A 16,811-nucleotide genomic window follows, 5' to 3' on the forward strand; every position below is an offset into this window, starting at 1 on the left:
TTACTGGGCACCTTCACTGAAAATTGTATCAATTTCCATACATGCATTCAAAAGTTTTTCACAAATCAAAGTGTTACACGAAAACATTCCTTGAGATAAGATTGCCAGATTGTCCGGTTTTATCCGGGTTTTCTCCAGATATTTAATACAAAATTTGGGAACAGTCCGACTCAGCCCAGTTTCCCGGATTTATTCACCTTATTTGGCAAATCAAACAAAAAAAAAACAAACTGTGTTGTAAATATTTCTTTTTATGCTTCCGAAATGAAATTTTTTGAGTAAGTTTTGTAAAAACAAACATGAATGGTTTTATTTGGAAACCTAAAAAACGATTTAAAATCTGTTAATGAGTTTTGACGAAAAAATAGAATTAACCCATTTTTTTCTTGATTTTTGTTGAGCAATTTTTGGGTTTTTACCAAATTTGTCCGTATACTCCCGGGATTTATTTGCAAGTCAAAAGCTTGGTTTTTTTAGATTTTCATACAAAATGGCTCAAATTCTTTCGGTCCGGATATATACTTAAAAATTTTTGGCAACCTTATCTTCTAATCATGGTTGTTGCCAGGTTCATTAATATGACTTTTTTCAAGAATTTTCAAAATTAACAAAATTGACAAAATTGACAAAATTGACAAAATTAACAAAATTGACAAAATTGACAAAATTGACAAAATTGACAAAATTGACAAAATTGACAAAATTGACAAAATTGACAAAATTGACAAAATTGACAAAATTGACAAAATTGACAAAATTGACAAAATTGACAAAATTGACAAAATTGACAAAATTGACAAAATTGACAAAATTGACAAAATTGACAAAATTGACAAAATTGACAAAATTGACAAAATTGACAAAATTGACAAAATTGACAAAATTGACAAAATTGACAAAATTGACAAAATTGACAAAATTGACAAAATTGACAAAATTGACAAAATTGACAAAATTGACAAAATTGACAAAATTGACAAAATTGACAAAATTGACAAAATTGACAAAATTGACAAAATTGACAAAATTGACAAAATTGACAAAATTGACAAAATTGACAAAATTGACAAAATTGACAAAATTGACAAAATTGACAAAATTGACAAAATTGACAAAATTGACAAAATTGACAAAATTGACAAAATTGACAAAATTGACAAAATTTACAAAATTGACAAAATTGACAAAATTGACAAAATTGACAAAATTGACAAAATTGACAAAATTGACAAAATTGACAAAATTGACAAAATTGACAAAATTGACAAAATTGACAAAATTGACAAAATTGACAAAATTGACAAAATTGACAAAATTGACAAAATTGACAAAATTGACAAAATTGACAAAATTGACAAAATTGACAAAATTGACAAAATTGACAAAATTGACAAAATTGACAAAATTGACAAAATTGACAAAATTGACAAAATTGACAAAATTGACAAAATTGACAAAATTGACAAAATTGACAAAATTGACAAAATTGACAAAATTGACAAAATTGACAAAATTGACAAAATTGACAAAATTGACAAAATTGACAAAATTGACAAAATTGACAAAATTGACAAAATTGACAAAATTGACAAAATTGACAAAATTGACAAAATTGACAAAATTGACAAAATTGACAAAATTGACAAAATTGACAAAATTGACAAAATTGACAAAATTGACAAAATTGACCAAATTGACGAAATTGACAAAATTGACAAAATTGACGAAATTGACAAAATTGACAAAATTGACAAATTGACAAAATTGACAAAATTGACAAAATTGACAAAATTGACAAAATTGACAAAATTGACGAAATTGACAAAATTGACAAAATTGACAAAATTGACAAAATTGACAAAATTGACAAAATTGACAAAATTGACAAAATTGACAAAATTGACAAAATTGACAAAATTGACAAAATTGACAAAATTGACAAAATTGACAAAATTGACAAAATTGACAAAATTGACAAAATTGACAAAATTGACAAAATTAACAAAATTGACAAAATTGACAAAATTGACAAGATTGACAAAATTGACAAAATTGACAAAATTGACAAAATTGACAAAATTGACAAAATTGACAAAATTGACAAAATTGACAAAATTGACAAAATTGACAAAATTGACAAAATTGACAAAATTGACAAAATTGACAAAATTGACAAAATTGACAAAATTGACAAAATTGACAAAATTGACAAAATTGACAAAATTGACAAAATTGACAAAATTGACAAAATTGACAAAATTGACGAAATTGACAAAATTGACAAAATTGACAAAATTGACAAAATTGACAAAATTGACAAAATTGACAAAATTGACAAAATTGACAAAATTGACAAAATTGACAAAATTGACAAAATTGACAAAATTGACAAAATTGACAAAATTGACAAAATTGACAAAACTGACAAAATTGACAAAATTGATAAAATTGACAAAATTGACAAAATTGACAAAATTTAGGAAATTTACGAAATTTACGAAATTGACAAAATTGACAAAATTGACAAAATTGACAAAATTGACAAAATTGAAAATATTGTCATTTCAAAGAGGTCCAAATTGTTAATGTCTATAGTTAATTTGATCGATTATTTTACTCTACGTTTCCGCACTGTGATTTACTCTAGCAGTAGTAATTTTACCCAATTATTCTTTCAATACATTTGTTTATTTCATTTGAGAGGCAGAATTATTTGAAAAACATGATTAGGCTTTTTTTTATTATTTTTTTTATATTTTTTAACTTATTCCATTTTAAAGTTACTATTTACTGTGACTGTATGTATCCAAATATAATTTACAGGCTGAAAGAAAGGCAACAATCCACTGTAAAGTGTATTAAATCGGGTTTGTACTACGTCGTTTACGAAAATTTTTATTGGAGTTTAGTCCTCGAATTCATGTATCCTTCGTCGTCTTAGAAAATAAAAGAAACTGATACATTTTTTTTGCATTCTTGATGATGATGTCAAATAAATGTTCTTTAAATAATAATCTATATTGTCAACATTCCATATTTGAAATTTTCTTAATTCACCAGATTGCTGGAAAAATTTAGCCTGAACTCAGAAATTTCATTCACTTTTTTAAATTTTCGTTTTCATCCTTCTTCGACTTGAATATTTCTCAGTTTTCCAGACAACAAATTCAATCCAACCGTTCCTGGTTCTATTTCAACAAGCAGCGTTCTAGACCAGAGAAGCAATGGAAAAATAAAACAGGAGAAAAGCAACACACTACCTACCCACGTTGAAGGTCGGGGCGGAACCGGGTGTGAAATTTATTGAACGGAAATGATGTTTTGTAGAGCTGCTAGAGAGCAAGAAAAAAAAACTGCTGCTGCTGCTGCTGGTGGATTAACTTTCCATTCGGTAAAACCCTCGACGGCGGATGTCATGTAGACACGGATCGGACCGGGTCCGTTTTAATTAAATTCGGAAATGTGCTGACCCAGAACGACGACGGGGAGAATGAAATAGGCGAAGGAAGGGGGGACACATTCCAATTTTTACATGCACATAAATCCTAACTTATAGATGGCTTAAGCCGATTTGCCCACTGTGCCTGCCCTTTCGTTGCAGTGTTGTGATGTTTTCATCGATTGCTGGGGAGCAGAACGAGCGAAATATTTTTTTTAAATTATATTTTTGCGATTTTCATGGATGCTCAGTATCTGAGAAAGGCCAAGATCTTGGATAGTCCTTTCTTAATATTACTTTGACAGTCGATTTCACGATACATTCAATATGCAAAAAGCATTAACATTCTTCAGGGTCAACTTTTGAGTGTAACTTATAAATAATATGATCAATGCAAGCAAATCTGAAGGTTGTTCAATTTGCGTTGGAATTCTAGAAAAAAATTGACTGTCTTTAGCACAGTTGCAAAATTACCTCGATTTGATCACCCATATTGTGAAGGGTCACCATGCTACAGCGTACCCGAGGGCATGTTTGGGTGTCTACACGCCGACGCCCCGGTTTATCACCGTAGTCTTGGACTAACCAACCAATTGTCCACACTCGGTAGTCCGCCTGAGTGTTCTGGTCTAGGCATGAGTCCACCATTGCTATTGGGTCAACAAAATCTTACAGCTAAGTTGCTCGTCTGAGTTTGGAGCGAGCCCGTAAGACAGATGCCAACGTGTGGAGGAGAACCAAGGTCATCGCCATTCCCGAGTTCTAACTGCGCTGTAGCTGAAGCGCCTACTGAATCGTGTTGAAGGTCGGTCCAGTCTTATACCCGAAATGTATCGACCTAATACGTCTTGGTGCTGGATTAAGGATTCGAGAACCACCACTGGCATAGTCCGGTGTAGGTGTCGACGAACTACAACAACCATCACCGTAAGCGAAGTGGTGAGCAGCAGGCGTCAGAAGGTTTCCCTAAGGTACAGCTAATCAAGAGGTAGGAGGTAGCTTAGGGGTGGGGACCATTTCCCAGTGTATATGAACATCAAAGCAATAAACGTGGAAGGTTTCTAGTGAGAAAAGTGTTTTCTTTGCTTGCCCTTTCGATCGAGCTCAAGCCGACCCTGAGGCGTTGTTCAGGGAGTTCCCTCAATATTGTAACACTTCCCAGAGGGGATGAATGGGACACCAAATTGCACGCTAGACTCAAATTCAGCAACTAAACTATTGATACCAACGAATATCAGTTGACAGTTACTTCCCCCAAATACTTAAGTACGACGTATTAAGCGTGTCAGACGAAAACTCTAAGTGGGTAGCGAAGTAGTGGTAGCACACCTAAGAAGCCACCGTGGCGAATCCACGAAACGATACGATGAAGGTCGAGAGCAAGTCGTACGCAGATATATTGCGACAAATTAGAGTAGATCCCAAACTACCTAACCTAGGCAAAAATGTCCAGGAAGTTCAACGGAGCCGTGCAGGTGATATGATCCTCGTGCTGTGAAAGAGAGCAAAGGCCAGTAAATACGCAGCTCACATTAAGGTTCACTCAGTTAAAAAAGTGGTGACCGTGAAGGTCAGTTACCTCGATGGGCCGATGAAAAAGAGCCGTCAGGGACGAAGCCACAATTCGGTTTAGAGTCGGACCGTGCTGCTCGAAACTGTCAGTGAGCGCAACCAATAGAGTGATCCAAATCCGATGGATTAAAGTGGGATGGTCGTTGTGCCAGATTACTTCCTACTTACAACCAGGCCCCGGAAACGATTTACAATCCGTGTGGAGCACATCTCTCAGATTTTAGCTTTTTTTGTCAGATTTAAGCTTTTTTCCACAGATTTAAGCTTTCATCTCATGTGCTCTCAAGGCAAAAAAAAACTTAAATCTGAGGAAAAAAAAACTTAAAAACTAGCTTCTACCGGTGTATGGAGTTCAGCCGCGCCATGGTGTCGGCAAGAGACAACTGTAGACGGTGTGGTGCATCTTGTCAAGTCTCGGTTACTTGAAAGAAGTCAGCAAAGCGTTTAATAAGTGTGTGCGCAAACGATCAGGTCACAGGTGGCGCTGCGTACTTGGCCTTCCGGAAAGCCCTGGCGCAACTATCACGATTGTCGTAGTCGTCGTCGTTACGCTACGGGCAGTGTCCGTGTAGCGTCGAAACAAAGTGCGTATGTTGGAGCATGTGTAGAGGGAGCACTGTCAAGGGAATTTTGAGTAGAATGCGTCCGATCCTACGAATGAATCTACAAAGATAAGGCAATACCTTCTCCGCAGTGGATCGTAGGGAAGTGAGTATTTCTCGGTATGGTAAATACCCTTGATGTAGAATGACTCTCGACTTCGGATGAGCCTTTTGAGGCGGGGTAAGATGACGTTTCCGACGGGAATCATCTGAATAGTTGCGAGCACAACAAACAAAAAGTGCGGATAAATTCAAAACGAGGAGAGGTTCAGTCGTTAGAGGAGAGGTCAGGCCTTGAGTCGTGGAGATGCGAGGTTCCTGCTGTTAGGGTGGATTCGTCTTTGAGTATTGCCTTGGAGCGCACAAGCGTGAATAGTGTGTAGTCACACAATCATACCGCCTGGCAACACGGCCCTTCTCGGGCAGCCAGCCTATATCGAGCGTTACGAGTACCAGCCACTCCTCGACGCCATTCACGTATTACTAGGTAAAATGCCCCTCAGGCCCGTAAAGACAATTACCACAGGCGAGCCAAAGACAGTTCTGCTAGGTTATATTTTGATTGTATTTCTAGATTTTCTTCTTTTGGGGAATTGCCATTAGTTCATATTTGTGACAAGAGGAAAAAAATGGCTACCTTTACTCTCATCGAAGGGAAAATGGTATAGCCAAGTCCATCGGAAAGAGTAAAGGAAAACCCAACTTTTGAAGGGAATGCGTAGCAGAACACTGGCAAAAGAATCAAGAATACATGAATACAACGCCACCAAGATTGTACAGTTAGCTACTCGCGAGGAAACATTGCCTTCCGAAGTGACTCACACCGAAACGCAACAAGCTTTCGCTGTGGATAACAGGAATCAACGAATACCCAAAAGACGGGGCGTTATGAAACCCCAGAACAGAACCATTCAATTCCACGAAACAACGACGATACGGACAAGGCCGACGGTCAAGATGCTTGCAATGCAACTTCTTTTTCCATAAATATGGTAAATGCCCGGCGGCAAATGAAAACTGCAAAGGATGTGGAATGCGGGGACATTATGCAGCAACGTGCCATCAAAAAAAGAAACATGCTAGCAATGTCCAAACGAAGATTCCAGGATGGACGGATTTGGAAGACGAAAAAAGGTAGATATGGAGTGAAAAAGAACTAAATACATTAAAATGATTTGTTTGTTGGACTCTAATAAAAAAAAACAGTAGTTGAACTTTATTCATTTTTTTTTTTAAATTTTCTAGCAATCTCCTTGTCCTGACATTAACAGCTTGACTCTATCAGACATTCTAATTGATTGTCATCTTGGATCGTCGAGTCCCATCCGCTTTTTAATAGATTCCGGCGTGGATGTCAATATCATCGGCGGAGATGATTGAAAGCGTTTGAAGAATGATTACTTTGCAGGGAAGGCCCTTCTAAAGTCAATCCGATTGGGCACAAATGCAGATCTGCGATCGTATGCTTCTAGCAAACCCATTTCTATTCGATGTAGCTTCAATGCACAGATAGAAGATGTGGGCCATTGTAAACCATTGGTAGAAGCTAATTTTCTTGTAGCCGACGCTGGCCGTCGCTCCTTTCTGGGACGAGCAACAGCAAGTGACCTGGAATTGCTGAAAGTAGGAGCATGTATTAACGCATGTGAAACTCATCAGCAGTCCAAGAAATTTCCAAAAGTACCGGGGGTCCTCATCAAGTTTAGTGTAGATAAATATGTGTCCCCCACAAAGAATGCCTATTTTAATGTGCCGGCTGCCTTTCGTGAGAGTGCTAGAGCTAGATTAGAAGAGATGGAACACCAGGGCATCATAGAACGCGTCACGCACGGCCGCTCCCGACTGGATAAGTGGGATGTCAGCAGTCACTAAAGGTCGAAACGACTTTCGCTTGGACGTTGGCATGCGAACTCCCAATCGTGCAATCAAGCGGGAGTACTATCGCATGCCGCTTTTGGACGATATAAAGATCAAACTTCATGGCTCCAAGTACTTTCCAAAGCTCGATATTTCAAATGCTTTTTACCATCTAGAGCTACACGAAAATCTTCTAGTGTATACTTAGACGCCCTGAGTACAGCGACTTTACGTCAGATAAATGGCCGGCCTTCCACCAGACCGAACTGAGCGCCATTAGAAAATTTAAAAACAACCGAATCTAAATCTCGAGTTATTCATATCCTAGATCGCAAAACCGTATACAAATGATTAAAATGAATTCCTTGAATTATAAACTATTGATTCTAGCTCATAGACTTCATAAATTTTATTTATAGATGAAAATATTTGCACAAAAAGTTCAAGTGTCTCGAGAAAATGCTGATGGCGTTCAGTTCGGTCTGGTCGAATCCCGACCAAATAATATCGAAAATGAAAACGGACCTATGCTCTGTTTCGTTAGCGAAGATTTCAGGATTCCGACGATTGACTTAGCTCCCGCTCCCCTTGTGAAAGCTGTTCCACATCACCCAGCCTCAGTGGTCTCTCTCGATGCCGCAAGGATATATGCTCCCGTGAACGGCATTCTTCTATCAAGATTTCAAGAACGTGGATTTTGAAGCTTCCTCTCCCGTCCTTGAGTCCATCGAATGGGAAGTTGAGCTCGATCCTTCTGATCCAAACGAAGCTGCTGAGACATTTTACAACATTCTCAACTACATTTTGGATCGCCATGTTCCAAAACGTAGGGTGGCTACAAATCTGCGGGCTCCTTGGGTTACTAAAGAACTGCGGTGACTGAAGAAGGCCAAGAAACGTGCACTTGAAACTACAACAAACACACATTCCCTTACACTAAGGGAGAATACCGCAAACTCTGCTTATAAAAAAGTCAGTAAGCGTTGCTACTTAATTTATCTAAACTTGTAACGAAGGAATTTTAAGTACAGTCCGAAATCTTTTTGGAAGTACGTAAAAAATCGACGGAAAGAATCAGGGCTTCCGTCCTAAATGTTCCTTGACAGCAATACACTAATAGCATCGAATAATTTATCATTTGAGAGTGACAAGACAAATTGAAAATCAAGTATAATTCAATAAATCCTTCCTAACTTCCAATAAAATGTCTCAAATAGATCGGAAGATCGGATGTGTTGACTTTATTTCATTTTCAACATAACAATATTTCCATTGCAACCTTCACAATTTGATCGTTATTTTTTGCTCGATTGCTAACTTGCTTCTCTTGCCCATCACGTGCAAAAATACTTATCGAAGTAACTTTTTCCGCACATCTCAGCAGAACTACATTTTGCCTTTCAAACGACCGCGTAGCCGTACCCAGCTTGAACGAGGTACTGGATCGGAAAGTTAACTTCCTACCCTAGGTTGGTAGGTATGTGAGCGCAGAACGAAGAAAGTCCTATTGGCTGCAGCGCCAGCATCAAGGAATGGAAGAAAAAAAATCGTGCCCCCCACACCCTCGAAGAACCCCATCAACAACAATGAAAGAAACAGATGAGATCCTTTTCTCGGGCGGTCGTCATCAGCCTCGATATCGGCAACCAGCAAAGAAAGAGAAATTTTTCCTCGCCAACGTACAAGGTTTTTTTTCGTTTTTTTTGCGATGCGCGAGCTCACATCGGTCGAGGAAAATCGGTACTTTCTTGCTACTACGAGGACAGCCACCTGCTTCCTGCCTTCCTCCAGAAAGAAGTACGAGGACCCATTCCGGGTTCCAGCTTTGAGTACAACGCTTCTTTACGGGGGGACAGAATCGTACTCGCGTTTCTCTTCTTGGAGGAAGGTTTTTGTGTTTGATTTTTTTCGGTGGCCAAGATTTTGTGCTTGATGGAAGTTTAATGTTTTCTTTTTTTGTTTTGTTATGGTTGTTTGAAACAGAAGCAGCGCTCCCTACACGAGGTTCGCTCTACTGGCAACGAACGATGACGGGGACTTTTGCTGAAATTCTTCTCCACATCTCTGCAGTATCTAGAACAGTTTCGCGCTAGGGTGTTGGGTGGGTGGATAAGGATAGATTTTCAAGGGCACCGTGAATTGCTCTTACAACGTCGTCAGGTTATGGACCTGATTTTTCCCGAACGCATGACATTGACGGAAATTGACCGAGAGACGTGATTCTAGCCCATTTTTAGCTTCTGGAGGATTAACTTACGGTTGGAAATAGTCCGGGCATGATGATCAGGGGTTTTGGGACCTTTTGGGAAATATCCGGGCTGAAAGTCACCTTTTCTTGTCTGTTAACACTAATTGAACCAATCAATTGCACGGAATAACGTTAACAAGTCTGCAATACACTTATACCACAAGACACTACGGCTTTTCGCCTTGGCTCAATTTTCTCCCTAAGCGACTACGTTCACAGTCTAAAAACATTCACTAATTAGGAACTTGTTCGGTACTTTCCAGTCTCATACGGGGGACGAAAACCGCAAATCTTAAACTAAACTCCCGGAAATAACACCTTGCACCATCTTTGTCCTGGAAAATGTCAAAAAAGAACCGATTCTCGGGTCTTTCGCGAGAAGGCTCCGGAGCCTCGAACCGTACGGTGCCGCGTTCTGTTCCAGAGTACTCCACAAACTCTTACTACTCGGCTGACTCTTCTGTCTGCAGCAGCTGCTAGCGCTGGAGGATACTCCAACCACCTTCTTCGTCCATACAACAGCAACCAAGGAGAGATATCCGACAACGGCAAAACCGTTTTTCCTTCAAAATTTACTCGCTGCTACACACTCTACTACGAGAACGAGCAAATGAACGAAACGAAACGACACGAACAAGTAGTGCGCTACGAGAACCAGACCAGCTCCCCTGACCTCTGGCAACCGTCCAGGACCAAACCCATAAAGCGTCAAACCAAACTGAACCAGAAACCGAACCTGCCCAACACCCAAACAGGCCCCCACCCTCAGTCATGTCGTGTTATAGCAACACCAACTAGCGAAAGGAAGAAAATTGCAATCTCACTCACGGACGACGACGACGAGATGGAAGGCCCCTTCTACTGTCTGTTGCGAGTAGTAGGAAGGTACCGACTAAGCAAAGAGCCACAACACATAGACAAAGTCGTTGCTGCTGTCATTCTCGGGGAGCAACCGTCCGTCGTCGTACGTAACACGTCTTCTGGGAGCCTGGCAGTCTTTTCCCGGAGTAGGATGGTGGCACCATAGATTTTGGGTTGCGCTGCCGCTTCTGTTGCGGCAATCAATGGCCGTCGTAGTCCTCGTTGTACGTTTCGACGTACCGTACGGTTTGACGTACGTTTGGTAGAAGGGATGCCAAGTGTTACCGGATAACCAACGGAACTATTTTTTCTATAGTTTTATTTAACGTTTGTGATGACAAATATCTACTGGAAACTGAATTTGTAATTTTCACTAGGAAAATTCACAACTTAAGCATGGCAGGTTTTGATTGTTCAACAATCCTCCGGCCTTAGAGATTCATGACTACCAAACAAGAGTAGCTAATCCGTAAGGGAGAGTTAACTAACTTGATCCCCTTTTCTTGTATTCAATATATATCTTTTTGGAAAAAAACAAGAACCCACCGTTTTTTGCAGTTTTTGATAAAATGTTATTCTTAGTAACTTAGTGCTTAAAACTGGGACGGTGTGTGATCCCGGAAATGAATACGATGCCTTTCACAAATTACGTAAGAACTTAGTAAGGGAAGGGAGCTTCAATATTTGCATAATATTATGCACAGTAGTGCAGAATATTAGTCTAGCGAAATTAATAGCGCTCAGGGATGAAGAGATAGACATTTGATGTCTTCAGCAAAATTGTTCAGTTCAGGAAGTATATTGTGGCAAATTTTTGCCGAAGAGACTTAATCACTAATTAAATGTTTTCAACGTTTTTCTTTAGGTAAAATAAGTAATTTTTATATAAAAAGAGTATTTAAAACCCTGCTGGTTCCACCGATTTCCCCGCTAATCTCAAATGGAAACGGTTTCGCTTATCATCAAAAATTATCATGAAAAAGGTGGTGTTTTTGATGGACGAACCTGCCAAAATAACCGAAAAAATGATATAATTGTAGATCTTAGCTTGATACAACTTTGGTTGGAATACAGCGAACCATCGTCATTCGCAGGTTTGTTATTATTTTTTCAGTCCAGTAGGCGATTTCAATGTAGTACTCGAACATTGTTTATGTTATTTACTGTACATTTTCCCTAGGTTCGCATGCTTCTAGTCTCCTAGGAAACTCGCGATGCATCGTTACTAATTTCAACGTCGCGACGTATGCGACGTGTCGCTAGTAGACAAAGCTGTTTTGATTACTAGCACACATATTTTGGATTTTTTCTGCATGCATAATATATTGATCAGATGAAAAGAGTAGGCGTGTCCTGAAACATCAAGACGTGTTTTGTTTTCGTGCGGAAAAAAATTATTAAAATTTTAAGAAAATTTAATTATTACAAGGAGTTTAAAAACTAATTCATCTAGGGATTATTATAAATGTGCGAATTCAGTGTTATTCAGAAAGTTGCGCGTGTGAAACATGCGCAGTAGCCGTTCGTGAGCTGCTGAAGGAAACGGTCGATGTACTTTGTTATGGAAATAGTTAGGAGTTTTTACAAAATATATATGCAATATAATATGCAAAGCATTATGAAAAACCAAAAGAAGGGATCTGTTTAACAGGCAAAATGTTTTGCTAAGCAAAAATGTAGTGAAATCCTCTAGCAATTAGTAAAATAGCAATGTTATATTGAAGAAGCATTCGGAAGAACTTTACGCATGCTTTTGAGGGTGCATTTGCACCTGCTGTTTTTTTTTCTCGTGAATACAAAAATACGAGGGACCGATTAGTGATGTTTCAAATAATTGAATTCAATCAGTTTCAAGATCACCGGGACCAGGAAAAATTGGAAGACAGCATCGGTGGAAACCTATCACTTATCAATGGAGTTTGGTGTGATCGTTCCTATTAGAAAATTATTTCCAAATTATTTTCGTTTTATTTTTTTGTTTATTCATCCTATTTGCCAAATAGGTTTTCCTATACAAAAATCCTTCCCTCACCTTTCTGAATACAACACCCTGGGTCGCATGGGTTCCCTGCACCTGAAAAGTTCTTTTCGTTGTATCAGAATATCCCCATTATGATTACATTGACTTGTCGTGGTGTGCATTAAGTTACTATACTTATCTTTAAAATCAACACTTGAAATGAGTGTTGTATCCAGATACTCATTTTGGCATCTTGTGATGATTTTAATTATGAGTTGTACCTTGTGTATCAGCCAATGCAAGATGTGTGTAGTCACCCAATGCTATGCTATGCTATGCATAATATATTGATCAGATGAATAACTTTGTCGAAGACATAAAAATTCTGACCAAAATAACAAAAAAGTTAGCATTTTCATCTCGCTATCGGTGGATCCCTTTGCAAAAATTTTTATACCTCAATATGCTCCATGTAAAATTGAACAATATAGCTGAAGATTGATGTTCTGCACCACTGTGCAATGGATAGGAAGGTAAAACCTTACGTAAGTAACAAACGTTACGTAAGAGAACAAAATCATCACAATTATTCAGTTTTTACTCTTCTTTTCGTTGGCTGCTGTTTGTCATTGATGTACATTGTTGACTATAACATGTTAATGGCATTGCGGCGAGATGGTTTCTAAAATAGAAATTTAAGACTTTTTGAAATACATATAGGTATAGCTGGATAGATAAAACGAATGCGCTTCGTAGACAAACTGAAAAGATGGTGAAGACGTAAGCGAAGGGCATTTTTGTATGCTCATCCACTTGGGGGAGGGGGTCTATCCTTTCTTTTTGTTTTCCAAATGAAACAAACAAAAAATTTTAATTTTTTTATTTATGCGTTCAAATAATTTTTTGAGCAAATTTAATAAAAATAATCCTGAAAGTTTTTGTGGAAGCCTAAAATACGATTTAAAATCTGCTAATAGCTATTGATGAATCAAATTTTTTATTCAAGTTTTTATTCTTGATTTTTGTTGAGTTGTTCCTGAGTATTGACCAAATTTGCTAGGATATTGCTCGGATGTTTGGTCTACAATTTTCAAATCAAATGCACGGATTTTGCCAGGTTTTTTAAAAAAATAACCGGACCGGATACGTAGTGAAAAATTCTGGCACCACCGGTAGTAAAAAATTTTCGGCAGAAAACATCAAATTTTGACTATACTTTCATGTTTATTTCATTATTATTTTCACACCTATAATAAGCTATCCAGATTTTTTTTTGAACGTATCCGGGCCGGATAAACGCTAGAATTTTCACCCGAAAGCCTGGAAAAATCCGGAAAGGAATTGAAAATTTCCAACTAAAGAACCGGGCGAATCCGGTCAAAAACCAGGTAATATACTATTTAGAAATATTATTTTCCGAGCTTAATTATTGATTGTAGAGTCTATAAATATTTAGGATGGTTTTTTACATTAAAAAAAAAATCTTTCATCTTTCATGTTCAGGATAATCTGAAGTGAAGAGGATTTGTAGGGTTTTATTCTGGAAAAAATGTCTCCCGTTTTTCTTGAAAATTTGGTTATTTATCAAGAGATATCAATAGCGGGAAAGATCACATGCGGGATATACATTGTGTTTTCGATAGAAGGTCCAGCAGTTGATCGGCAGAGCTCGATTGCTCGGGTTCGCCGGTTTCATCACGTTCACCGTGGTGGAATTGGCTAACGCGCCGTTGTACTGAAGCGGAGATTGCAGGTTCAAGTCCTGTCGGTGAGCCGTTGTATCTTTTTCGAAAAATTCATGATATTTACGGCTTATGTTCTTTCGTTCTTTGATAGCTTATGTTTCTTTAATTCTTTCCGTCATCTACGAAAATGTGATTATTTTCAGGTACAAAGATGTACCAAACGATTTCATAACATCAGTATTGATTTCAACAGAGCAACACCTCCCTGTGTAACTGGTCTGCTCGGAACCTTGAGCAGCACTGATTTGCTTCTACATCTGACCGTAAGTTGCGGCAAACCCGAAGCAATCGACCATGTGCTCGCTCGGCTTAAATCCCGAGTCGATGGGTGGGGTTCAGCCTTGCCAGATCTACGGATTTCTCCGTAGATCTACGGATTTTAAGCATTTCTACGGAGCTACGGATCGATGCTCGAAATCTACGGATTTTCAGCATTTCCTACCGGATTTTCTACGGATTATCGAATAAATTCAAGGGATTCTGCGGATAAATGAAAATTCTACCTGACGACCAAAAAAAAAAAAGGTCATCACGTTTTATTTAGCCGAAATCAGTACATTTTTCGATTTTTGGGAAATCTACGGACTTGAGTGGTTTTCAATCTGGCAACGCTGGTGGGGTTAGAGAAACAAGAGATATCAATAGCGGGAAAGATCACATGCGGGATATACATTGTGTTTTCGATAGCAGGTCCAGCAGTTGATCGGCAGAGCTCGATTGCTCGGGTTCGCCGGTTTCATCACGTTCACCGTGGTGGAATTGGCTAACGCGCCGTTGTACTGAAGCGGAGATTGCAGGTTCAAGTCCTGTCGGTGAGCCGTTGTATCTTTTTCGAAAAATTCATGATATTTACGGCTTATGTTCTTTCGTTCTTTGATAGCTTATGTTTCTTTAATTCTTTCCGTCATCTACGAAAATGTGGTTATTTATATTTTGCTAAGTAAGAGTGAGTACTTCATGAACAAATATTTGGGATTAGGAAACAAATTAGATTTACTGCTCATATTTAAGCCCAAAACTTTAAATAATTCACCTGGATTTCAAAACCAAACATCTTTGTTGAAAATCTTTCATCTTTTTTGATGATTTCTGAAGGTTTTCATACTTTTCACTTTTAATTTATTGTAAAACCTTAGCTTAGACACGCGTATCACAAGTATGATATATATATACATATATATATATATATATATATATATATATATATATATATATATATATATATATATATATATATATATATATATATATATATATATATATATATATATATATATATATATATATATATATATATATATATATATATATATATATATATATATATATATATATATATATATATATATATATATATATATATATATATATATATATATATATATATATATATATATATATATATATATATATCTATATATATATATATATATATATATATATATATATATATATATATATATATATATATATATATATATATATATGTATATATATATATATATATATATATATATATATATATATATATATATATATATATATATATATATATATATGTATATATATATATATATATATATATATATATATATATATATATATATATATATATATATATATATATATATATATATATATATATATATATGTCTATATATGTCATATGTTATATATAAAATTAAATTAAAAAAATCACCCGATTGTTTATGTTTGATGGCATAAGTTATTTAGTGTTTTTGGAGGCACTCGTGTAAGTAAAAATGTGGTTGAATTTAAGTTTTCAAGCGAAAATTCAAGTTTGCTCATTTTTGTAAAAAAATTACACTAACTGAACCTAATGTCTTTCATTGATTTTTTTCAAAAAATAGGAAAAAAGAAGATTACATTACTCTCAACATCAACTTTGTTTTGAACAATTGCAAGTGGTTGATTTGATGTTATACTGTTATCTGAAAATATTCACTTTTAGTTGTCAGATCTTAAGTCATCAGATTTTTTTATTCCGATTTATAAAAATTTTGCATTTGGTCAAATGAATGTTTCTTTTTTCAAATTTCCTAGATAAAATTCAAAAAGCATGGTTTTTTATCTGATAGTATGGAACACTGCAAACATTTGTCTGTGGATTTCTGCATTTTTGGCTTTCCCCTGGAATGTTATTTTCTTACTTCTATGAAAACAAAATATAACATCGTGACATGAACAGAGTTTAAAGCAGTGGCTTGAAATGCTTTAAATATTATTTATATATACATTTTTCCAGAATAGGCACATATTCAAAATGTAACATTGCTCAAAGTATGAAATGAGTAACAAAATTTTCAAGTAAAGCGGGTCCATCTTTTTTTTATGGCCGAAACAAATTAAAAAACTATTTTTTGTCATTTAGAGTTGAAACATCACGAGGAGGAGGAGGGGGATTTAATATAAAAATTAATTCAAATTTTCAATAAATTGAAAAAAATGAACAAAAGCTGACTTGTAACAAACTTGTATACAATCTGCATAGCGAAAATCAAATAAT

The 16,811-nt window shown here is 36.5% G+C and overlaps 1 protein-coding gene across 3 annotated transcripts in view; it reads right to left on the reverse strand.

Moving 5' to 3' along the window:
* LOC129745796 (protein lingerer-like) overlaps positions 1-16,811 on the reverse strand; it is a 159,981-nt gene that overhangs the window by 122,127 nt on the left and 21,043 nt on the right. The window contains exon 1 of one of the 3 annotated variants that reach the window (XM_055739143.1): positions 9,728-10,160. The exons of the other annotated variants lie outside the window; for them this stretch is intronic. Within the exon in view, the coding sequence (XP_055595118.1) occupies positions 9,728-9,748 (21 nt within the window). The 5' untranslated portion in view covers positions 9,749-10,160. Of the gene's footprint in view, positions 1-9,727; positions 10,161-16,811 lie in introns of those variants that run through there. 3 annotated transcript variants of the gene reach the window in all.

The sequence above is a fragment of the Uranotaenia lowii genome, chromosome 2 (genome assembly GCF_029784155.1).
Source record: "Uranotaenia lowii strain MFRU-FL chromosome 2, ASM2978415v1, whole genome shotgun sequence".
NCBI lineage: Eukaryota > Metazoa > Arthropoda > Insecta > Diptera > Culicidae > Uranotaenia > Uranotaenia lowii.